The following is a 23587-nucleotide window of genomic DNA, read 5'->3' on the forward strand; positions in this document are numbered from 1 at the left end:
CAGGGACCTGGCCAGCCTTGGATTGTGCAGGCGGGTCCCTGGACATCCCGGGACGGGCTTGGACTTGAGGGCCACGCTCTTCAAGAAAATGCGACTCCCTCCCCTAAACACCGATAGCATTTTCCCCAAATGGAGGGAAGGACAAAGATCCAGGTCCGCTTAGGCTAAGCAACGCTCCATGTCCTTTACACCCAAAATAAAAATTTCAACATCATTGTCTTCTTCAAGGAGAGTAGACCTAGAGTATGTTTGGTTTCCAGCCTGGCTTTGAATTCTGGCTTTACTCCTACTAGCTGGTTGATCTTGGGCAACTGACCTAGACACTCTGACTTAGTTTCCTCATGTCTAACACGGGGGTTCATAATAGGATTCTACCTACGGGTTATGTGGAGACAAAATGAGGTAACTTGGAGTTTGTAAAACGTTTAGGACAATACCTAGCACACAGTTAAATACAGTCTATGTAATTGTTAAGCCCTTGTGATTTGCTTATTGGTTGTGTCAGGCACAATGCTAACCTCTTGACATGGGTTTTCTTACTTAATTCTCATAACAATCCTAATTGTTCACCAACAAATATTTATTGAGCAATCAGGCTTATGACACAATGTCAGACAAGATGCCAATCCTCAAAAGGCTATGCTAAAAGCAAGAGAGAAAACCAGCGAACGGTAAAATAATTTCAGATGTTAGTAAGTGCTAAGAATAAAGCAAGGTCACTTGATAGAAAAGGGCTGAGAGAGGTCACTTCACATAGTCAGGAAAGTCTGCTCTATGGAGGTGACAATGGACCTGAGACCCAGATAATGAGGACCACAGAAAAGCACTTTTATTGTCCTCATTTTAAAGATGAGAAAATAAAGGTGCAGGAAATTAAATGCATTGCCTAAGGTGTTCCACTTAGTAATTACAAATCAGTCCTTAAACCTGGGTCTGTTTGACTCCTACACCCACATTCTTCAGCACTACCCTAGAGGCAAAGAGATTTTTAGCTATTTTGAGGCCTCTCTCCACACTCCTGGAATCCTTCCTACCTCCCTGCCTTGGGTAAGACTGACCTTTCTCTAATTTGACTTCATTTTGACTCTTTGCTAGTTCCCAAAGCTCAGAGACCCAAAAGGGAACATCACTACCTATATCAACAGGGTTAAGGAAAAGTACCAAAATGTCTTTTTTTTTTAATTTTTTTTTAACTTTTATTTATTTTTGAGACAGAGAGAGACAGAGCATGAACTGGGGAGGAGCAGATAGAGAGGGAGACACGGAATCTGAAACAGGCTCCAGGCTCTGAGCTGTCAGCACAGAGCCCGACGCGGGGCTCAAACTCTTGGACCGTGAGATCGTGACCTGAGCCGAAGTCGGACGCCCAACCGACCAAGCCACCCAGGCGTCCCCCAAAATGTCTTTTAGGAAACTTCCATCCTGGTCACAAACACTAATATTTGCAGCCTCTTGATACTTTTCCTCTGATGCTTTCTTTCACTCTCAGAATTTTATTTGACTCTCTCTATTCCCTGGGGTTTCTGGGCAGGGAGTAATCATCCCAGTTTACAGATAAACTGAAGCACAAATCGATGAGTTTGCCCTACCTAAATGTCATTGATCATGTCACTTAAACTAGTTTCCAATTTCCTTCATTTTCCACAAAGACAACAGGGAGGATACTGAAAATGATCATGAAAATCCTCTTCAGAAATACTTTAGGGAAATGGATTGGTTATTGGGTAAAACCTTTAAAATGAAATGAAAATTTTGGTGCACTTTAAAACCTTTTCCTCCCTTTATTCAATTTGTTTTCCTTGTAGCTTTTACATATTAAGAATTAGCATTAGAATAATTAGAATTAGCAGAGAGTTGTTTTTCTTGCTTATGTCCTTCCATCATAATTTATTGTTGCAAAACACTGAACTGAACATAGGCAGGAGAGAAGTTGCTGGGGGAGAAACTCCTGTAGTGGCAGCGAGATTAATTGAGGTGAATTAAATGTAAAGTAGCCGCTTAAATAGCCCCCAAAAGAAAACTTCATCCCGGTTTCATAAATGTGAAGATTATAATTTGTACAGTAACTGAAAGTTACTCTCTGATAAAAGAGTTTGCCCAGGAAAGAAACAGGAGTAAGATTAACAGGGCCTATATTTAAGAAAATAGATCTTCAGAAAAATGTGAAAGCACTCTTTCACAAGTATCAAATTGCATTTCACTTCACAATTGCTTCCAAGCGCTGGTGTCCTCTGCTTAGGCGGTTTTTCTACAGAAAACACTAAAACTGCATCTCATCAAAAATTATTTGTAACTCAGACTTTTCATTAACTTTCCATAACCGATTGGTTCCGTTTTATTGACTGCATTTAACTTGTTGAGATCAGGCACAGTTCTGGGCTTGAAAGAATGCCAAGCAAAGTCCAACAAAATGTGTCTGCTCTGTATTGTTCTTGCGACTAAAAGTCTTTTTTAAAAGGCAATTAAAATCCACAATTACTTTGTTTCCTTTTTATATTTTCAGTTACTTTGGTCTCTGTTTAGAGGTACTCAACTGCAATAAAAAGAAAAACTCCTCCAAAGAGAAGCATTATTTGTTTCGTACTTTGGGAGAGAAAACAAAACAAAACCACACTAGACACAGGGCTGTTTTTCCTGTTCTAATTCCCACTTGGAAAATAATACCCACACACAGACACAGCGAAGATTTACTCAGCAGTAATAAATACCTAAGCAGGCAGATGATGTGTGTGCTTGTCATCTGCCTTCTGGAAAGTGAAAGGCAAGCACGAACGGTGCTTCAGCTGCGTGTTTGATCTTGCCCTCCACAATAGGCGTCTACAAGGACGTCTACAGGGATGGATCAGCTTCCCCTGAAATTTCCCCCACTTAATGCGAATTGCCTAATGAAATTGCCTCACCCCGCAGCCTGGGGGTGGGGGAGGGGTGGGGAGGGGAATCTCATTGGGTGGTTTCTGCTTATTCTTCTGCAAAATTCATCCGTTTTCTCAGCAAACTTCTAGGTCGAACTCAGCCAGCACATCTTAAATAGGTCTGGATTTAGACAGGCGCTTTGTTTTTCTCATGGGCAACAGGAAATCGCGAGCAGTTGGCAGTTTCAAAAATGACCATGGTGCTGAGCTTTAAAACCCTTCAGGTCACAGTAAAGACTGCGAAGCACCTACCCCACCACCACCACCGCAACCATGGCACATGCATCCACCTAAAACCCAAACTGTCACTGGCTTCCCAGGGCTTCCCCCAACCGGTCCCTGGAAAAGTTCACATGCGTTGGAACGAACTCCGGACCAGCGCTTTCAAAAAATGATGTTTTCTGGGGCGCCTGGGTGGCTCAGTCGGTTAAGGCCCCACTTTGGCTCAGGTCATGATCTGGCGGTTCAGGAGTTCAAGCCCCACTTCGGGCTCTCTGCTGTCCGCACAGAACGGGGTTCCGATCGTCTGTCCCCGTCCTCCCCGCCCCTCCCTTCAAGCACGCTTCTGCGGGCGCTCTCTCTTAAAAAAAAAAAAACAAAAAAAACAAAAACCACACATTAAAAATGACGCTTTTTAACTAAAATCACGAGGACCCCTTCAGAGTAGGTGACACTGTCCCGCCGACTCCGGGTCCACATCTTCATTTCTGCCAGTGGGGCAAGAAGCCCCGCTGGCAGTTATTTTTCTCTCCTCTCGCCGCTAGGTCGCACTAGATTAAGGATGTTGTGGAAAATATGCGTCATTTCATTAAAAAAAAAAAAAAAAAAAAGTAGACTCGTCACGTGACGAGAGCAGGGAGCGAGGGAGAGCGGAACGCGCGCCAAAACGACTTTTTTTTTTTTTTTTTAATCGAAACCCCACTTAAACCGTCTTCCCTCAAAAGACCGAAAGAGCTGAATTGTACCAATTCCCGGTTGGGAGGTTTTTTTCCCCCCCGGTTCCACCTCACAAGCCCCCTCATTCTTCGCTTTCAGGTTCCTTTCCACTCCACCGCGATAAGCAAGGGAGAAGGCCTCCTTAAACTTGGGGTTTTCGCCAAAAAAGCCGGGGTCTCCTCCGGGAAAGGACCCTATTTAGGGGTTTATCGGGAGGGGACTGAGCCTGACGAGGCTGCAGGGCCGCGAGGCCCCGCCCCCCCCGGGGTTCCCAGCACGCCCCGCGCGGGAGGACGCGGCGGCGGGGGCGGAGTGGAGGAAGGGGCGGAGCGAGGTGGGGAGAGAAGGGCGTCGGTTTTGCGACAGGGGCGGCGCGGTGCGGAAGCGGAAGTGGAGGGTGCGCTTGGCGGCGGCGGCGGGAGCTGCGGAGTCGGGAATCAAAACAAAGGGCCTGGGGGGGCGGGGGGAAGGCGGCGGGGCCGGAATGTGAGCGGAGGTGGAGCCGGCGGCTGAGGTGAGTTGGCTGGCAGCGCTGGGTACTAGTTCCTGACGGACTCACTGCTCTGGGGCCACCAGCTGGAGGCGGGACAAGTACCCCCCCTTCCCCTGCCCTTTGCTGGCGGGGGTGGGGGAGGTTGGCTACTCCGAGGTGAAGGACTGGGACCCACCAGTCAGGCCGCCAGCAAAGGTTCCGGTTGTCTCCCTTTTAGGTCCGTTCACGACTGTCATTGCTGCGCCGCTACTGCCTTTTGGGGGTGTTTGGCTCCCCGCCCGCACCTGCCTCCCTGCTCCCTGTGGGGCTTCCAGGTGTGGAGAGCAACCCTTCTCGAGCAGTGTGCACAGTTGGAAGGTTCAGAGAGGAGTAAAGGGGCGGGTGTTTTTAACCCCCGCCCCGAGCGTTTTTGCGTTCTCCTCGGTCTTTCAGCACTCTCTAGGGTGTAGTCTCTGGCTTGACAGATAAGTGTTGAGTTGCCCTAGAGCCACTCCCACTACTAATTGCAAAGCAACACCGTGGTACACGTGTTAGTTTCCCAAGCACCTTCCTGGTATTACCAAGAGCTTTCCAGTTACATTTGTATCTTTTGGACTCCCCAACTTCTCTGAGCGGTAACTGTGGTGTTTTGCCTCCTGGGGGATGAAAGCCCAAGTGGTCTTCCTAGACGTTTATTGAACTCTTCACTCATTGGACAATTGTTGATAGGTACCGGACACTGCTAGGTGCAGGAAATACAGCCCTGAATGAGAAAACATGATGCCTGCTGTCATGGAGTTTATATTCAATAGGGGCGACGTAAAACATCAAGCAAATAATTTTAGATAGAAGACCCTATGAAAACAAAGTAATGGGTTGGGGTGGTTTGTGGATCCAGGACTAGCTTGGGTGTTAAGGCCACTTCTAAATTTCATAATGTGACTGTCTCATTAAATCCCAACAACAGCCCTTTGAGGATGCTGTGGTTACTATCAGGCCCATTTTACAGATAGGATTTGAGGTTCAGAGAGGTTGTGAGCTCTCCAAAGCTGCACAGATAGGAAGCCGCAAAATTGGGACTTAATACACAGACTAACAGTAGAGTCTGTGCTCTCAAGCACTGTCTGAATTGTTCAGAGTCTCACTCACATCGGATAGAACTTGCTTTGGCTGCCTAAGTACTTAGTGGCATTCCCAGGAATGCTTGGGAAATTTTCTGGGTGCGGGCCACTAACCTGCTAATACATTTGTACTTTCTGTTGATTGTGTTGAGCAATACGGAAGGCACCTTGTTGTGGTGGAAAGGGGTGGACAAGCCTGGTTCTGCCCCCTCTCTAATTGTGTGATCTTGGCAAGTTGCAAAACTTAATTAAACTTCTGCTTACTCCTCTGTAAAATGTGGCTTATTTCTCTCTGGTCTGTCTCACAGATTGACTGTGGGGAAAAAAAAGATTACATAAATGGATCTTACTGTCTGGTTGCTTTCATCATTGTATCTCCTGGGCCAAGCACAGACCTGTTATATAGTAGACACTAAATAAATATTTACTGAATGAGGAAATAATGTTAAAGTACTTTGTAATCTGTATTGTACTCTCCCTGTTACCTCACTTTCAGCATTGGCCTTGAAGAGGTGAGAGAGCACGTTGAAGTTGTGTATTGTGAACATCACAAATTCCTATGATCTAAAGAGGAGATTGTAAGGGAATATAAGACCTGTCTTGAGTAAGAAAAACAGCTAGTATAGCTATTATAATTTATCATTGTGGCTGTTAATGCTGTCTCTGCTTCTAACTTAACTTCTAACTGTATGTAGGAGGTAAATACTTTATTCATTCCTTCATTTAACAAATAATTACTTAGTATGTAAGGTTTAGCAAGCCCTGTGCTTAGCACAGACTATACATTGGTGAAAACAAATGGATGGGGAGGGGAGGAGCCCTTTGTCTAATCCCCCCACCCCCCATGCCTTGGAGGGGGAGAAATGAGGCACACTCTACAGAGGAAGAAACTGAAACTTAAGGGCCAAATAGTAAATGTTTTAGGCCTTCCCCTCCAGTCTCTGTTTCTGGTAACTCAACTCTGTAGTTGTAGTGCATAAGCAGCCCCAGACAGTACTTAAACAAATTTCTCTATTTATAGATACCAAAAGTTGAATTTCATATAATGTTGTGTTGCACAATTTTTTTCCCCTAAGAATTAAAGATAGATAAAATACATTCTTAGTTTGAAGGCCATTTAAATACAAGCAGCAGGCTGGTTTTGGCTGGCCGGCTATAGTTTGCCTACCCCTGCTTTCTGTGATCAGTTGTATATTTTAGAGTACTGGTTAGTCATTGTTCCCTTCACCATATTGTGTCGATGTTAAACTCTTGAGAGGAGCATCTTATCAGAGTGATAGCTAAAAAAATTGTTTTCAGGGGCGCCTGGGTGGCTCACTCGGTTAAAGTGTCCAACTCTTGATCTCAAGTCAGGTCTTACGGTATACGGGACTGAGCCCTGTGTGGGGCTCTGCGCTGACCATGCGGAGGCTGCTTGGGATTTTCTCTCTCCCTCTCTCTCTGCCCCATCCCCACTCATGCCCTCTCTCTCTCAAAATAAATAAATAAAAACATTAAAAAGAAAAAAAGTTGTTTTATTTATGTTCAGGTGAACTTTCTGATAAATTGATGACCTTAAAATGGCCACTGTGGGTAAGAAGAGGTGGTTGTTTGGTATGATGGCGAAGACTTGGAAGTGACGTTCCGCTGTCCTTACCGTTGGCAGGCTGCCCCCATGCCCAGTGGCTGTTATCGATTGGATCTGCTTTCATTGTACTGTTTAAGACTTGTAAGAATGTGGTTGCACTGGAATAGATATAGCACATCTGTGACTTGAGATTTCTCGGTTGGAGTTTTGGTGGTGTATCAGATTGCACTTTCATGATAAGTAAATGAAGGAATTGGTTCGATTTGTTCTGTAGCAGAATCACATTCAGAGTCCACAGAGGTCACTTAATTTGGACCTTCTGTAGTCACATCAATGACACAGTGGGTTAGGTTGCTGTTAAGTCAAATGCCAGAATCTTACATAATTGGAAATGAAGACGTGTGTTTGTTCTTTTACTAAAATTACATGCTCTTGTCTATTAACATTTTGACCCTCGCAAGTAGAGCCTTTAGGGGAGAGATGGTTGAGAAGAATTAAGAAAAACTGTAGAAAAGGCCTCCTCAGGGCTGGAGGAGGTTGTCACTTGGCTAGAATTCTACTTTTGTTTCTACGATCTGACTTACTGGGGGCTATTGTACCGTAAATGTAGTTGCGCCGTAAGTGCGGTTGAAGTTACACTTTTTAATAGTAAAATTTGTCCTTATGCAAATAACTGATGTTGAGATCTCGTTCTTAACAGGGTGGAAGAATGACAGAAAAGAAAGATGGGAGAATGTTGAACCACTTTGTATGGCTGTATGATGGAAGGAAACGGAACTGAGGACCCCTGCAGTAGAACACTTGGATGGCTCCGACAAAATAATGATGCTAAGCCATGGCTCTGGAAATTTTCTAATTGCTTTTCTCGTCCTGAGCACACATTGCCACTTAGCCCCCACACGGTAACTATGTGCAAGACTGAGGACATAGCAAATTCCTTGTGCAAATAGATGAGTGGCCCATTTGGTCTGGGGCAGTCTCTCTTTCCCTGGAGTCTGTGCTAAGTTTTACTTTGCATCCTGCTTTTTCCTCCTTGTAGCACATGATTATAATTTCTGACTCAAGGAGAGCATAATTTTTTAACTGTAGCTGCTTTGAATATTTAATGTTAACATTTTGGGAAGACTTACTTCTTAGGAAAGTCAGAGATTCCAAAGATGAAATCAAATTGTAGAGTCGAATCAGAAGAAAGTATAAAATAGACTTTATTCTACTGTAGCCTTCTGAGGTTTGAGTCTTAAAATCAAGGGAAGATTGAAAGGACCTTATTGGCGGTCTTTTTCTGTTCAAGAGTTCTCTTGAACATTTAAACATGTCTGCAACTTCTTCCTTTGTTTTTTCATAGTGATTTTGATTTTTTCTGATGTCATGCATGCATCATGTTCCCACTTTTCTATTCTGTTTCTTTCCTTTTTTTGGCTTTTGCATTTGGGATTTGAATGAGATTTTATGAATTTATATAAGGGTGTTAATAACTTTTTTTAAAACTCAGCTAAATTCCTTATCTCCTCCAGGGTTTCATTTTATAGTTCTCTTTTTTGCATGGCATCAGTAATTGTGGTCATTTACTTTAAGGACATCTGACAGCAGGGTTGGCACCTCAAGCAGGGCTTCCTGGGACGGTCGGTCAGGCCCCCGTGGGGTCCGACAATACAGGATTGCACTTTCACTTTATAGATCCAGACGCCTGCTTCTTTCAGTGGTACCCAGACCTGAGTCAAGACCATAAGAGCCAGATCTATATAAATCCGAATGCCAGTAAATGAATTTCTAGCCTGAACTGTAATTACCAAGAGAGCAGGACACGCTGCTTGTTGGCAGTCAGTCGGTTATCAGCAACCCCCCCCCCCCGCCCTTTTAGGAGAAGTCGACCTGAAAAATCCTACATCTTCAGATCCTGATTTCTCCCAAATGAGTGTGCTCTCCCAGGTTAATGTAGAACCACAGCCAAAGGGGTGAAACCATAGCAGTCAGATGGCCCGTTCTGTACTCTGAGGGAAGAGCATGTCTCCATCACCATATCTGCTTTCTCTTAATAGTTCCTGCAGCCAGCCAGGAAGGGCTGTCGATTAGTTAGATCCCCTTTCAGTGACCAGGTACCCTGCTGAGTGCTTTATGTGCACTGTCGTGTTTTATCCTCCTAGCCGTTGTAGGAGCTACATTGTGTTCCCAACTGAAGCATGAGGAAACCGAAGTATGGAGAGGTTATGTACCTTACCCCAGGTCCTACAACTGCTGAGTATCACATTCCAACCCAGGTCTCTAACACCAACGACAACACAACATCCTGTGTCTGTGTTGGAGGCATATGACAAGCTATTTCTCTTGAATATCGTGCCCAGTTTTCTAATTAATCCTTTTCCCTGGCTACATAGCAGTGGTTGGCCTTGTGGCTTTAGGTCATGATAGCCTGGAGTTTGCTTCATGTCCCCAACAGCATGTTTAAGACTCCACGGATGGGCCATGTGGGCAGATAGCTGATCTCATCCGAAAGTTTGGAATCGTCTGGAGGACCTTAGTAAACCCTTTATGGTCTGACTGCAGGAACCATTAAGTATTTTCCTCAACGCACTTGGCTTGTGAGCCATCCTTGTTGAACGCCATTCGTGATTGTGTTGTTTTCGTACCACCTGTTTTGTCTTCAGAAGGCCCTGTGAGGCAAGGGGAAGTTATCAAAGGGAAGTCCCTGAGGCACAGATGGTTAACCTGCCTTGCTGACCGTGTAAGCAGCACCCTGCCCCAGTCTCTTAAAATCCAGGAAGGACACGGTCTTGATTTTGTTTGTCCGTTTCCCTGTTCTGTGAATAAGGCCCCTGCTTTCAGCCGCCACTCCGTTCTCCTTCTGTTTGGTTGTGATCGAGTGATGTAAACAGGACTGAACACTACTTCCGTCTCTAGATTGCAGTAGGATGTGAGTAACCGAAACTCACCGGCCCCGTGAAGCTAACTTGCCTTCTGGTCTTCTCTTCCCAGAAAGATTACATGGAGAACAAGAAAGCTGCTGTGGAGTTAAAGGACGTGCCGTCTCCCCTTCATGCTGGCTCTAAACTTTTTCCAGCAGTCCCGCTTCCAGATATTCATTCTCTCCAGCAACCTAAAATACAGCTTTCACCTGTCCCCAAAGTAAGCTGCTGCGCTCATTGCCCTAATGAACCCTCCACTTCGCCCATGCGTTTTGGTGGTGGCGGTGGCGGCGGTGGTGGCGGAGGTAGCGGTAGCTTGATTCACCCAGGCGCACTGTTAGACTCACAGAGCACCAGGACAGTCACGTGTCAGGTAGGGTCAGGGTTTGCCTTCCAGTCTGCATCTTCGCTCCAGAATGCCTCAGCTAGGAACAACTTGGCCGGCCTTGCAAGTGACTTCCCCAGCATGTGTCTAGAGAGTAATCTATCTTCCTGCAAACACCTGCCCTGTTGTGGAAAGCTTCATTTCCAGTCCTGCCATGGTAACGTGCACAAGCTGCATCAGTTTCCGGCTCTCCAGGGCTGCGCCTCCGCTGGCTATTTCCCCTGTTCTGATTTCACAAGCGGGGCTCCGGGGCATTTGGAAGAGCACATTTCACAGTCGGAGCTAACGCCTCACTTGTGCACCAATTCTTTGCACCTAAACGTGGTACCTCCGGTTTGTTTAAAGGGCTCACTTTACTGCGAAGACTGTCTCAACAAGGTGTGTATCTTTTTATTTGTTACGTTGGGTGCAGCTGACTTTTGAGGAGTGACTTTTTTAAAGTGGATCTATCTCGAAAAGTCTTTGTGGTGCATGGGGCTGAAGATTCTTCTGCGAGGTAGCTTTCTCCCCAGCAGCATAGCCTCTGTCGGTCCCGAAAGAGGCGAAGGGTAAAATGGGAAGGCCCATCCCAAAACGTGCAGGGTCCTTATTCACGTAGTTTGTGCTTTTAGAGGCTCTCGTTGTAACAAATCCGTTGCCTACACGTACACCTAGTTCGGCAAAGCTTCGGGTTCTGTTGTGTCTTTAAAGGCTAGAGTTCTCATAACTAACACTCACCTCATATATGGACCCATTCATGTTAACATAGGTCACCCCATGGTGTTCTTTGGTAATAATTTGAGGGACTTGGAACTTGGCCTCGATCACACGGGTGTTCAAGTAAAGATTTTAGTTTCCTTTACGGAGAGTATGTCTGGGTCTCCTCTGCAGGATACATACGCCCTAGGCTGTGAAAGTCGTCCCAGACCATTTAAAGTCACTTTGTGAAGTGAGTTTGTGAATTAACAGCTGATAGTTCTGGGAATGCACTGAAATATTGAAAATACATTCTGTCAGAGGCGACAGATTCTAACAGGTGGAAAGAAGAAACACTTAGAATGTGTTTTCAGTTGTTGTTTATAACTCTAGGTTCTGAAATGATGTGTCTGAAACCTCCTCCTTTTTTTAAAAAAATTTTTAAAACAGCCGGCAAGAAATAGTATAATTGATGCTGCTAAAGTCTGGCCAAATATACCACCTCCAAATACTCAAACTGCACCTGTTACTATTCCTCTGTGTAATGGCTGTGGAACCAAAGGAGCAGGGAAGGAGACCACGTTGTTATTGGCGACCAGTCTAGGCAAAGCTGCTTCGAAATTTGGTAAATGACAGTATGGTATAAAATGTGCATATTTAAGTAGTTTTCAGTATCTGATACACTGCATTTAGTCACCTTGAAAAGATTCTTGTGGTCTAAAGCTACTGTGTATGTGCATCTCCATTTCTCCCCCTTGGTAAAAAATCTTTTTATTCTTAGACACCGACGAGTCATTTGCCTTTTATGTTGCACTGAGGCTGTTTGAGGTCGGATGCCGTATACAGAATACTAGGTATACGAGGTATATATTAGGAGAGATAAGTGCCAGAGGGGACTTAGTGTCATCTTAGGTTCCTAATTACACTTGATGGCGCACTCCATAGAAGTACTTACTATTTAGAAAGATTTAGTAATGGTTGATAAAAAACAAGAATTGAAAAACCTAGTATCATTTCCCCCAAAAAGTAGTTAATGTGATATTTTGTCTTTGGAAAACTTTTTTTTTTAATATTAAATCAGATGTTAATGCAGTGTTAAATTTTTTTTTTTTTTTTTAATCAAGGACAGTAACAACTTCACTCTTTGTCACCTCTTCATTGCTCTTCCATACTGAGCAGGTAGACACGCGTGGGCAGAGCATGACAGGTCCCAGAGCCGCAGTGTCCATTCGCCTACGTGTTAGTGTACAGAGAAACGTAGACATAACGGTCAGCATGAGGATGGCTCATGCTTTGCAATGGATTTGTTGTGGGCCTGAAGTAACTTGACCTTTAGATTTGTTCTTTCCTGAAAAAGAGGAATAATCACTTAGGAATGCTATTGCAACTTGGGGTTGTCCTTTTAGGTCAACCAGTGAGGTTGGTATCCTTAAGCTTAACATCAATCAATAATTTCATTTTTCTGCCACTAAAAATGATAGGTAGCTACCTATTATTTTAATTTGCCATTATTTTTTTCACTATGTGTGATTGAAAGTGTTAACATTTCCTAAGGGTCACCAGAAGTTGCACTAGCCGGACAGGTGCTGGAAAACTTACCCCCCATTGGAGTTTTTTGGGATATTGAAAACTGTTCGGTTCCCTCTGGCCGCTCAGCTACTGCTGTTGTACAGAGAATCCGTGAGAAGTTTTTTAAAGGCCACAGAGAAGCAGAATTCATCTGTGTGTGTGACATCAGTAAAGAAAACAAAGAAGTTATTCAAGAGCTGAATAATTGCCAGGTAAAAAAAAAAAAAGGTTTTTTCATCTATTATGGTACAAGAAGAAGCACATGTGTGTTTTTTTTAAATAATTTTAATTCAGGGGCGCCTGGGTGGCGCAGTCGGTTGAGTGTCCGACTTCAGCCAGGTCACGATCTCGCGGTCCGTGAGTTCGAGCCCCGCGTCAGGCTCTGGGCTGATGGCTCAGAGCCTGGAGCCTGTTTCCGATTCTGTGTCTCCCTCTCTCTCTGCCCCTCCCCCGTTCATGCTCTGTCTCTCTCTGTCCCAAAAATAAATAAACGTTGAAAATAATAATAATAATAATAATTTTAATTCAAAATTTGTTAAATATGCATTTCTACTAGGTTGGCAAATAAAGGAAATTAGCAAAAGATTATCTCTGAAGTACTAGAAACCACTTAATCGTATTTGATCTTTCAGTAATGCCACGTATATGTGACTAGTGCTGTGTCACAGCATGGTTACGTGTGCATCCTTTCTTTTGATTTTCATGGCTGCTCTATGAAAAGGGCTCATAGGATTTATTATTTGAAATTTGCAAATTCACCTGAGGCACCAAGATGTTAAACAACTTTTTAAAGATCACGTGGCCAGTAACCAGATGAGCTAGGATTTAAATCCAGATTGTCTGACTGCAAAGTCTATTCTCGTAAGCTGGAACTAGAAACCAGTTCTTTTGACGCTTAGACAAGTAATTCTGTTTTTATGCCATATTGCTGCCTAAAATTACATACTTATGCTCCTTAAAAAACTAATAAATCCTATTGTGTATTGTATGTAGTTGAAATGCCTCTCAAAACCTTTCCTTGCCCTTGGAGACTTCAGTATAAGCCTGATAACTTTAACAGAAATAAATCCATTTTTGCTCTTTTGGGGACAGATGCCTTTCCTCTCCCATCACCTAACCCCAGATCCTGAAAGCTATAGACTATGTGTAGCAGAGACAAGTGACATCATATACAGCCCTAAATCTTAGGTTCATCATCTCTGTCCATCTCTGCTACTTCCTGGTTGTTGGCAAAAGCTGTTAGAGCTGCATTACTTCATATCTCACTTCCTTGTCTGCCTGTTGTCTGAAAGGGGGTTGGATGAAGTACAAGAGCAGATGAAGAGAGGCGTGCAGGGCTAACAATGGATCTAGTTCATTTGTACAGAGACACAAATGTGAAATTACTGAGATCTGTTTATGATTTTCATTGCTAAGTGGCAAGAATAACAACAGCTAGAGTTTCGTTCCTTGAGGACCGTCTCTGAAGATGTGGGCAGAATGTGTAGTGATTTCCCAAGCTCAGCTCTTACTAATTTGTCCTCACTCTGAATCAACGCAGGTGACCGTTGCCCACATCAACGCTACCGCCAAGAACGCGGCTGACGACAAACTGCGCCAGAGTCTCCGAAGGTTTGCGAACACTCACACTGCTCCAGCCACTGTGGTTCTCGTGTCGAGTAAGTGCAGAGACATCTGCTCATTTCCACTAAACGCGCTGTGTGGGAATTATTACAGAAGCCAGGACACATTCGAGTGAAATATGCCCCCAGAGAGGCTGAAATGCACAGGCCCTATTTGTGCTTACCTCTGAGAACGGTTTAGAGAAAAAAGCGGAGTCTGTGTAGATTTTGTGGATTTTCTCCTTAGAGCTTGAATGTGGATTCTTGTGGGGCCAGTTAAAGAAAATGTAATTTTTTATTCTACTTTATTTTTTTGTATCCTGGGCCCAGTATTGCTAGTTTTAACAATCTAAGAAGAATTTCCAAAGCTGCTGCTCCCCGAAATATTAATATTTGCTCTCTTTTACTATTGGAAGTAACGTGTGTTGGAATTCAGTAGAAGTATGTGGTAAAATTGCCCTACGGTGTTCATTCTTGTGTGAAACGCGTTCCTGTTTCAGCTAAGGGGGTGGGAGCTGGGGGGCGGGGGGTGGAGCAACTCTGAGTCCAGTCCAGCCATTCCTTCCTTCTCAGTAGGGGGCAGTACAGCTGTGTGTCTGTGTCACGTCTTTCTAATGTTTGGGGATGGGGTGGGCTGTGCCTTTTCTTTCAGCTGATGTCAATTTTGCGTTGGAGCTTAGTGATCTGAGACACAGGCATGGTTTCCACATAATTTTGGTCCATAAAAACCAGGCCTCGGAAGCACTGCTGCATCATGCTAATGAGCTGATCAGATTCGAAGAGTTCATTTCCGACTTGCCCCCCAGGTTACCACTAAAAATGCCAGTAAGTGGGTTTGCATTCTTCTTTTGCTGCACTCTAATGTTAGCTTTTGGGGGCTGAAGATCGCCCTTAACGGGGTCACCAGGTGAGGCTGTTCTTTGTAGGAGGCTGGCCAGATTTTTGAAGTAAGGCTTAGAAATAGTTCTTTTCTTACCAATAGAGAAGTGGCATGTATGAATTTTGCTTTTAGCTTGTTTCACGGTATCGTGGGGAATTGGCTTGTAGGTTTATCTTCCCAACACCTCTGGTCATTGTCTCCAAAGCCAGCAGTGTTTGTGTCAACTGGATGAAAACAATAGGGAAAGATTTATTATGTCTTTTTCTTCCAGTCATGGGTAAAGAATATGGTGATGGTTTGCACACACTCATGTGGCTGCAGCCAGATAAACAGAGTAAATCGTACACGTCTTGGGCGTTTAATTCTTAAACTTCAGTAGCCCTCTGAGCTGGTTTTGCATAGTTCTGTTCCCCGCCATGCATGTGCATGATTCAGAGCGGTTATTGCTACACCTGTAGCTTATTGAGCCACGTGCTAGGAGAAAGCGAGCGTATTTCCAGCAGGGTGACCATTCCTTATGGTCTTGATTTGGGAAAAGCACGTCTACTACACTCTTGAGCTGCATTTCAGCCATTTGGAGAATATACATATGATTCCTAAAGAAATTGGCATTTACTTTTCTAGCCTCAGAGGCCTTTAAGTCGAATGTAGTATTTTAGGTCAGAGATTGCCCACTTTTGAGGTCCCTGTTCTTCATGGTTAAAAAGAAGAAAAAGACTTGATTATTCAGAGCATTAAATCTTGCCATTCTCATTGGCCAGAGTGGTACTTAAGGTACATTTCCCTCTTTCTGGGCTTTTTCGGTTTAAGTAAGTTCACTGTCTTCCCTCAAGATCATTACCACCTCCCCTCCGAGGTTGTTAGCTTAAGTTTGGAGATCACTGCTTGTTCTTCTAATTTTGTAATTGAATGTGTGCCCTTGAGTTAACCCGTTGTAACCCTTTTCCTCTGTATCAGCAGTGCCACACTCTGCTCTATGTTTATAACCTACCAGCAAATAAAGATGGCAAGAGCATCACCAACAGGCTCAGGCGCCTGTCTGATAATTGTGGTGGGAAAGTGCTGAGTATCACAGGCTGCAGTGCAATTCTCCGCTTCATAAACCAAGATAGTGCAGAACGGGCTCAGAAGCGAATGGAAAACGAAGATGTCTTTGGTAATAGGATCATTGTGTCATTTACTCCAAAAAATAGAGAACTCTGTGAAACAAAGAGTTCCAATGCAATTGCTGATAAAGTGAAGTCTCCCAAAAAACTTAAGAATCCAAAATTGTGCCTCATCAAAGATACGAGTGAACAATCTTCCAGTGCCAAAGCCACGCCTGGAAAAGGGTCGCAGGCAAATTCTGGATCTGCTACAAAAAACACAAATGTTAAAAGTTTACAGGTAACTTTGATACCTCTTGCTTTCTGAAGTTTACGGTAGGTTCGGTTTCTTCTTCTCCGTGTTTTACATGCCCCGCTTGCTTTCGGCATGTCCTTTTTTGTTTTCCGTTTTTGACGATTCTCAGTCACGTGTTTTCTGTACAGGGTTTAACACATCTTGGTCGCTTCAGTTTTAAATTCCGTTGCGCTTGTCTCTTTTAAGGAGCTCTGCCACATGGAGTCAAAGACTGGCGCTAGAAGCAGTGACTCCCAGCAAGGCCACCTGAGGCTGGTGGCGCCTCCCCACAGAAGCTTGAGCGCTGCAGCGCCCGCACCCAAAAACTCGGGGACGGCAGAACCCGCTTACAAAACCAACCCGAAGTAGGTTACGTTACTCTTCCTCACGGCCTCTTGTCTGATGTGAAGGCAAGCATGTGACCTTTTCCCTTCATGTGTTCCCTCCATTAGGAAAGAGAACCCCTGTCCCCGGAGTGTCACCAGCTCTCCTGTAGAGAACAAAGAGAAAGAGGAGACTCCGTTCCAAGTGAGTTACCCATCTGCTTTCAGCAAGCTGATCACGTCACGGCAAGTCAGTCCCCTGCTCGCAGCACAGTCTTGGTCTTCTCGGTGAGTCCACCTGCTTGATCGTGGGGTACTTGCGTGCAGTAGCAGGGATGATGACACGATGCTGGTTCAAAGGAACTCCGGCGACGCAAGTGCATGAATACAGAAGTAAGAGATGAGTCCTCCCCTCCTCGTCCTCCAGCCCCCCTTCCTCAGGCTATCTTAGCTTACGATGGGGGGCCGTGCTCCTCAACGTCTCTCCCCTCCACGTGGGAATCTGGGTAAGGAGAGATCACAGAAACTTAACTCGGACTCCCTGGCCATGATGGGAGGCACGTGTAGATGTCCTTACTGTTTCCTCCTCACTTTGTCGTGTTGGGGAAGCAGCCCCAACTACACGTGCCCTGGTTATTCTTATTCACAGGGTAATTGCAGGGAGCCATTTGAGAAGCAGGAGTGGGGAGCAGTCTGTAGACCACTGTACTTACCCAAGTAACGCTTACCTTATCTAAGCTCTCCAGACTCACACTGAGTACTTCTGGAAGCTTGGAGGACAGGAGCCATGAGGCCACGTTGCACCTTGTGAACTCCTTCACGCATTGTATTTGTTGCGCTGAGTTGCTGAAGGCTCGCTCCAGAAAGTGACTTTGGATCTGCAAAGTTAAAATTAAAAATTCACATAAAAGACTACAACACGTGAGCGACAGTAGCGTTTTCAGAGCCAGGGAGAAGTTAAATGACTTTTATTGGTATCACAGGCTAATTCACCAAGAATCAATGCCCAGAGTAGAAAATGAATTCACCGGGTCTGCCTATAATTTCTGCCTCTAGTGTTAAATAATCCAATGAAAGAATATTTGGTATTAAATTGTGTACTGGTTGTTAATAACAGGTCAATAGGTAGTACTTTTGGAAATAAGTCTAAATCAGTGTACATTTAAGATAAAAATACATTTGAAAACCAAATATTCTGCTTGGTTGCATTATGGAAAGCTGTTTTTATATATAGCTTCAAACAGAGCCTAAGTGATTTAAACTAAGTAAATAGAATAACAGTTTTTAAAAATACTCCACCATGTATGTTTTAAGCAGGAGTATGTCTCCAAACCTTTTAAACAGAGCGTCCCCACTTGCTTTCAACATTGCAAATTCGAGCATTGGTGCTGACAGCCCAGACCCGTTTGCAAATGGTGCTGACATCCAGATCAGCAACATCGACTACAGATTATCCCGGAAGGAGCTGCAGCAGCTTATGCAGGAGGCATTTTCTAGGCACGGCAAGGTAACCTTCTCCCCCCCTCTTGCCTTCCTTTTACCCTTTGCTAGCGCTTCAAGTCGGGAGAACGTAGTTCAACACACGTAACCGCAGCCAGGATAGACGTATCACTGAATGAGTTTGAACTCCTTCCTTTTTCCTGTGGTCTGCTCACGGTGATGCTGTACTTGTAGTTTTTAGGGCGTAGCCCCGGAGAGCAGGAGACCTAGGGGAGAGGCACTCGTGGTCACGGGCACGGATTTAAGTAGCACTTTGGGAAATGAAACTCTGATGGATTTTACTTCACTCTGGCTGCTAAAATACGGAAGTAGGATTCTAAAGTAATGTTGGCTGTTTTGTGAGTATCTTACTGTGTCTGATGGGGTTTTGAGGTGCCGTTTGCTAGAAGTGCACCTATTCCAGGTGATTAAAATGGCTGTGCCCCGGGTGTCTGCAGGGTCTGGAGAAGACCCCAAGGACTCCTCACACATTTTGGCTCCCGAGCCTGCATCAGACAGCTGCGCGTGCCAGAGCACGCAGGCAGGCCGGGCCGATTTCACGTCTCTGAAGGTCACCCAGTCCCGGTTCACTTAGGTTTTGCTTGGCAGAAGCGTAGCGTTCAGACACGTTCCCTCACAGAAGCACGGAAGTCCACAGACGTGTTCCTTCATAATTCACCTTCAGGTTGAAGCTGACAGGGTTCGGGGTAGACCTAGCATTCCCTTTTCCTTTTTACTGCTGTAGGTGAAGAGTGTTGAGCTCAGCCCCCATACAGATTATCAGCTCAAGGCTGTTGTTCAGATGGAGAACTTACAAGAAGCAATCAGTGCGGTGAATAGCCTCCACAGATACAAAATTGGCAGCAAGAAGATCCTGGTCTCACTTGCCACAGGAGCTGCTAATAAATCACTCTCTTTACTGAGGTAAAAACAAACCATTTATTTCAGGAAATAACTTCTTGGCCCAGAAACAACTTTGGAAAAAATAAAATAGATTTCATCACATTCCCAACCCTCTTTGATGATTACACACGCAGCAATGTTTATTCTCAGTTGTGACAGAACTTAGAAAATGAGCTGGAAGGTAGCACTAAGCTGGTTAGAATAATTCAACTCTTACTCAAGTCCACTACTCAAAGGTGAAGTACAGCTTAAACTTGGCAGGCGGTTAGGAGTAAAATAATACACCGCGTATCCAGAACAGGTTCTAAAAATAGTAGCCCTCTACAGTAAATGTTTATAAGCCTGGAAAGTCTGAAACGTTCCCTTCAACTCTTAGGAGAAGGTGGGTTTGTCTGTAGAGGGTAGATGTACAAAGCTGCAAGCGCTCAACCTGCAGATACATCCTTAGCATCAAATAGACACTCAGCTCTGTAAGTCTGCCTTCAACTCTGTCAGTTGTAGGAATCTGGTGGTGCTCTCATTCTTAACGTGCTTTGATTCTTCTTCGGCTTTCCCTGTTTTGGGGACAACTAGTCAAACAACTCACTCCTAAAAATCTGTTTAAACTCTCAAAGATCTTTTTCCGTAACGTGTACTTCACCACTATTTTAAATTATGTTTTTTTCCCCTAGAATAAAAATAATAATGCTCATTGAAGAAACTTTGGAAAGGTCAGAAATACAAAAGAAGCTGGGGGGTGGGGGGTGGGGCGTGGTGGGAATCCATAATCCTGTGGCTCGAAGCCAGTCATGCAACGGTTTGCCTATTTGTTTTCTTCTGATCGTTCTTGGCTGCCTTTTTTAAAACTATAGTTGGGATGATATCGTATCTGCTTGTGTATCCTCCACTGTGGGAATTCTACGTCCACGTCTCTAACACGTGACACACGACGTGGCAGGAGCCATTCAAGCTGTTCTGCCTTTTTTTTTTTTGTTTGTTAACAAGGTGTTTGTCTCATTTGAGCGGTCAGTGTCCTTCTGATACACAGGTGTGAAAAGTGCTCTGCTTGAGTCTGATAAAAATCCCAGTGTCTGGCTTTATATTCTTTAATCACCTTGTCCCTAAAGTCTTTTTTTTTTCAAGGTTTTCCAGAAAATAAATTTTGACATACCAGAAACTGGTAAATTTATGTTGTGTATACAGTTGACCCTTGAACAGCTCAGGGGTTAGGGGTGCCAACCCCCCCCCCCCCACGCAGTCAAAAATCCCCATATAACTTCTGATTCCCCCAAATCTTAACTACTAATCGCGTACTGTACTGTTGACTGGAAGCCTTTACTGATAATGGTAACATAAACAGTTGATTAACACCTAGGTTGTATGTGTTCTATGCTACGTTCTTACAATGAAATAAGCTAGGAGAAAGAAAATGTTTCCAAAATCATAATGACGAGAGCATACATTTATAGTACTGTACTGCATTTATCGAAAGAAATCCACATATAAGTGGACTCGTGAAGTTCAAACCCATGTTATTCAAGGGTCAACTGTACATTGTGTTCATCAGTTTTATGAACTCTGTTTTTGTTTTTGTTTATTTTTCTGCTCCCTATGAGCTGTGTTTTTAAAATACCACTTGGAAATCCTCTGTTGATATCGAATGACATCTGTTTTCTAATTGAGTAAAATTTTGTTTTACAGTGCAGAAACAATGTCTATTCTTCAGGACGCTCCTGCCTGCTGTCTGCCTCTTTTTAAATTTACAGATATCTATGAAAAAAAGTAAGTTAGGTTTATTATTATTTTTTTCATTGATCTGGTCAGTACTGATTGGCAGCTTCCAGAATTCCTATATTAATTGGTGATTGGCATAAATCTCTTGAGGAAAAGCTGTTGAGGACTATTTCCAGCCTGGTGGAGGAAGTGACGTAAAGACAATGGTATCCAGATTCACGTTTCTATTTTAACATACATTTTAAAAACGTCTTTCATTTTTAGTAAATTTAGACCTCAGTCCCTAAAGCTGTATGTTTTTCCCATTGACTGATTCGTTTTGCTCATCACTGAATGAACATTTTCGAGCACCTTCTAGGCTGTAAGCTCTAGGACAACAAGGACTGGATCTGACTTATGACCATCTCTTCCGGACCCAGGGCTTAGTAGATGCTCAGGAAGTATGGGTGGTATGGAAGTCTAGGGGCACCCGGCTGGCTCAGTTGGTGGAGCGTGTGACTCTTGATCTCAGGGTTGTGAGTTCAAGCCCCCTGTTGGGTGTAGAGATCACTTTTATTTTTTTATTTTTTATTTTTTATTTTTTAAGTATTTTTTTTAACGTTTATTTATTATTGAGACAGAGGGAGGCAGAGCATGAACGGGGGAGGGGCAGAGAGAGAGGGAGACACAGAATCGGAAGCTAGCTCCAGGCTCCAAGCCATCAGCCCAGAGCCCGACGCGGGGCTCGAACTCACGGACCGCGAGATCGTGACCTGAGCTGAAGTCGGACGCCCAACTGACTGAGCCACCCAGGCGCCCCTAGAGATCACTTTTAAAAACAACATCTTTTTTTTTAAATTTATTTATTTAAATTGAAGTTAGTGAACATACAGTGTAGTCTTGGTTTTAGGAGCATAACCCAGTGATCTAGCACTTACATGGAACACCCAGTGCTCATCCCAACAAGTGCCCTCCTTAATGCCCATCACCCATTTAGCCCATCCTCCCCAAAATAAAATCTTTAAAAAGTCTGAGCCTCTGTGGAGGGTGCAGAGCTGGGAAGACACGATCCTTGTCCTTGAGCTTATGTCTGGAAGGGAAGAGGAAATACTCGTAAATCATCACATAGAACAAAGAAAACTATCCCCCAGTGAGTGAGGAGGAGAAAATGCTATAAGGACGGAAAAAACAAAGAGCTGGACTGTTACTCTGAAGCCCCGGAGCCCTGAGTAGTGGCGGAACAACGGGCCATGTGGTGGCGGTGCAAGCTGAGATGGAATGAACAGGGCAGAGAAGGACACAAAGAAGGGACAGTGCTGTCCCAGTCCTGGGTCCAAGCAGATGCTGTTGGAACACCGAAGTTTCAGTTGTCAGTGCAATAGGACATTGTGACTAGTTTTATGTAGCTGGCAAGGTGGAGAGGAGAGGCAGTCTGATTCTGAGTTGTTTTGTCCTGGCTGACTGAGAGGATGCTAGTATGGTTAAACCAGAAATAGAAAATAAAGAAAGCCTGTCCAGAAAGTGCAGTGAGGTTTTGACCTTGGCTTGGACATTGGAGATAATGAAGATGTGACCGTTACTTTCCTAAAGGGGATCAGGAGAGGCAGGGGAGCAGGGAGGGAGTGAGGGGAAGCCAAGAGAAGGGCAGAACTGGATGGAATACCACCTGGGACGGGAAGCCGGAGAGAACCAGGAGGTGAGGGTGTTACCAGGACATGCGGGGATGGCTGGCGTCATTGAGGGAGCGGAGAATGTGGCATGGGGTTTTGGGGGGAGGGGAGGAGGAAGCCGCTGGTGACTTGAGAGCCATCCCTCCCGAGTCCTGTGGATAAAATCCTGGAGGGAAAAGGATATGAACTCAAATCTGTCTGCCTTCCAAGCCTGTGCCTTTAAGCTCCCAAGTATGAAAGATACACACACGGTGGGGGGATGATTGAGGAGTCCAGTCTCAGGAAGTGTGGGTCTCAAGGTTCAGGAATAGGTGAGGTGAGGGAGTAGCTGGAAAGGAGCCTACCCCTTCTGCGGTAGCAGAGCAGAGATGGGGAGGGGTGGTACAGAGGGATTTCCAGCTTGGGGAGTGGAGTCAAAAGAGGTCATGTCAGGTAGCTTTCCATCTGAGACAGTGAGGTGAGGTCATATGCAGCAACTGCAGGGGTTCGAGGGTTAGGTAGCAAATGACATAATGACTGATGGGCAGTGAGCCAGAGGTGACTCAAAGGAAGTGCCAAGTGTTACTGGCTTGGGAGTGAAAGAATTTAGAGTAGAATTAATCCCATCTTACTTTTGAAGAGGTGGAGGAACCGTTCTTAGCAATAGCCCTTTACTTAATCAGTACAGGCGTTCTTAGCAATAGCCCTTTACTTAATCAGTACAGGCGTTTCTGTGTAATCAGAGAACATTCCAAGTTAACTTCTGTCCCCTTATCCTTGCTTTTAGATTTGGACACAAGTTGAACGTGTCGGATTTATATAAGTTAACAGACACGGTGGCAATCCGCGAACAAGGAAACGGAAGACTGGTGTGTCTGTTGCCCAGCAGTCAGGCCCGGCAGAGCCCCTTGGGGTCTTCGCAGTCACATGACGGCTCCTCGACAAATTGCAGCCCAATTATATTTGAAGAGTTAGAATATCACGAGCCTGTCTGCAGACAGCATTGCCCCGATAAGGACTTCAGGTAGAACCTCGTTTCCTTCTAGAAATAATCCTTGTGTATAAGGTCCTTGAACGTCTGTTAGTTACCTTGAAGACCTTTTAGACCACTGAGAAACGTCAGCTAACTGTTTTGTTCTC

The 23587-nt window shown here is 44.5% G+C and overlaps 1 protein-coding gene across 7 annotated transcripts in view; it reads left to right on the plus strand.

The window, feature by feature from the left end:
- The first annotated feature begins 4232 nt into the window (after positions 1-4232).
- MARF1 (meiosis regulator and mRNA stability factor 1) overlaps positions 4233-23587 on the plus strand; it is a 40530-nt gene continuing 21175 nt past the window's right edge. The window contains exons 1-14 of one of the 7 annotated variants that reach the window (XM_023247059.2): positions 4233-4362; positions 7709-7910; positions 9982-10674; positions 11422-11596; positions 12526-12752; positions 14081-14198; positions 14794-14966; positions 15979-16407; positions 16609-16766; positions 16854-17012; positions 18039-18231; positions 18949-19127; positions 20787-20867; positions 23235-23471. In XM_023247059.2, coding sequence (XP_023102827.2) covers positions 7767-7910; positions 9982-10674; positions 11422-11596; positions 12526-12752; positions 14081-14198; positions 14794-14966; positions 15979-16407; positions 16609-16766; positions 16854-17012; positions 18039-18231; positions 18949-19127; positions 20787-20867; positions 23235-23471 — 2966 coding nt within the window. In that variant the 5' untranslated portion in view covers positions 4233-4362; positions 7709-7766. Of the gene's footprint in view, positions 4363-7708; positions 7911-9981; positions 10675-11421; positions 11597-12525; positions 12753-14080; positions 14199-14793; positions 14967-15978; positions 16408-16608; positions 16767-16853; positions 17013-18038; positions 18232-18948; positions 19128-20786; positions 20868-23234; positions 23472-23587 lie in introns of those variants that run through there. The other 6 variants (XM_023247060.2, XM_023247063.2, XM_023247061.2 and 3 more) reach the window with 6 other exon arrangements.

This window comes from Felis catus, chromosome E3 (assembly GCF_018350175.1).
Source record: "Felis catus isolate Fca126 chromosome E3, F.catus_Fca126_mat1.0, whole genome shotgun sequence".
Taxonomy (NCBI): Eukaryota; Metazoa; Chordata; class Mammalia; order Carnivora; family Felidae; genus Felis; species Felis catus.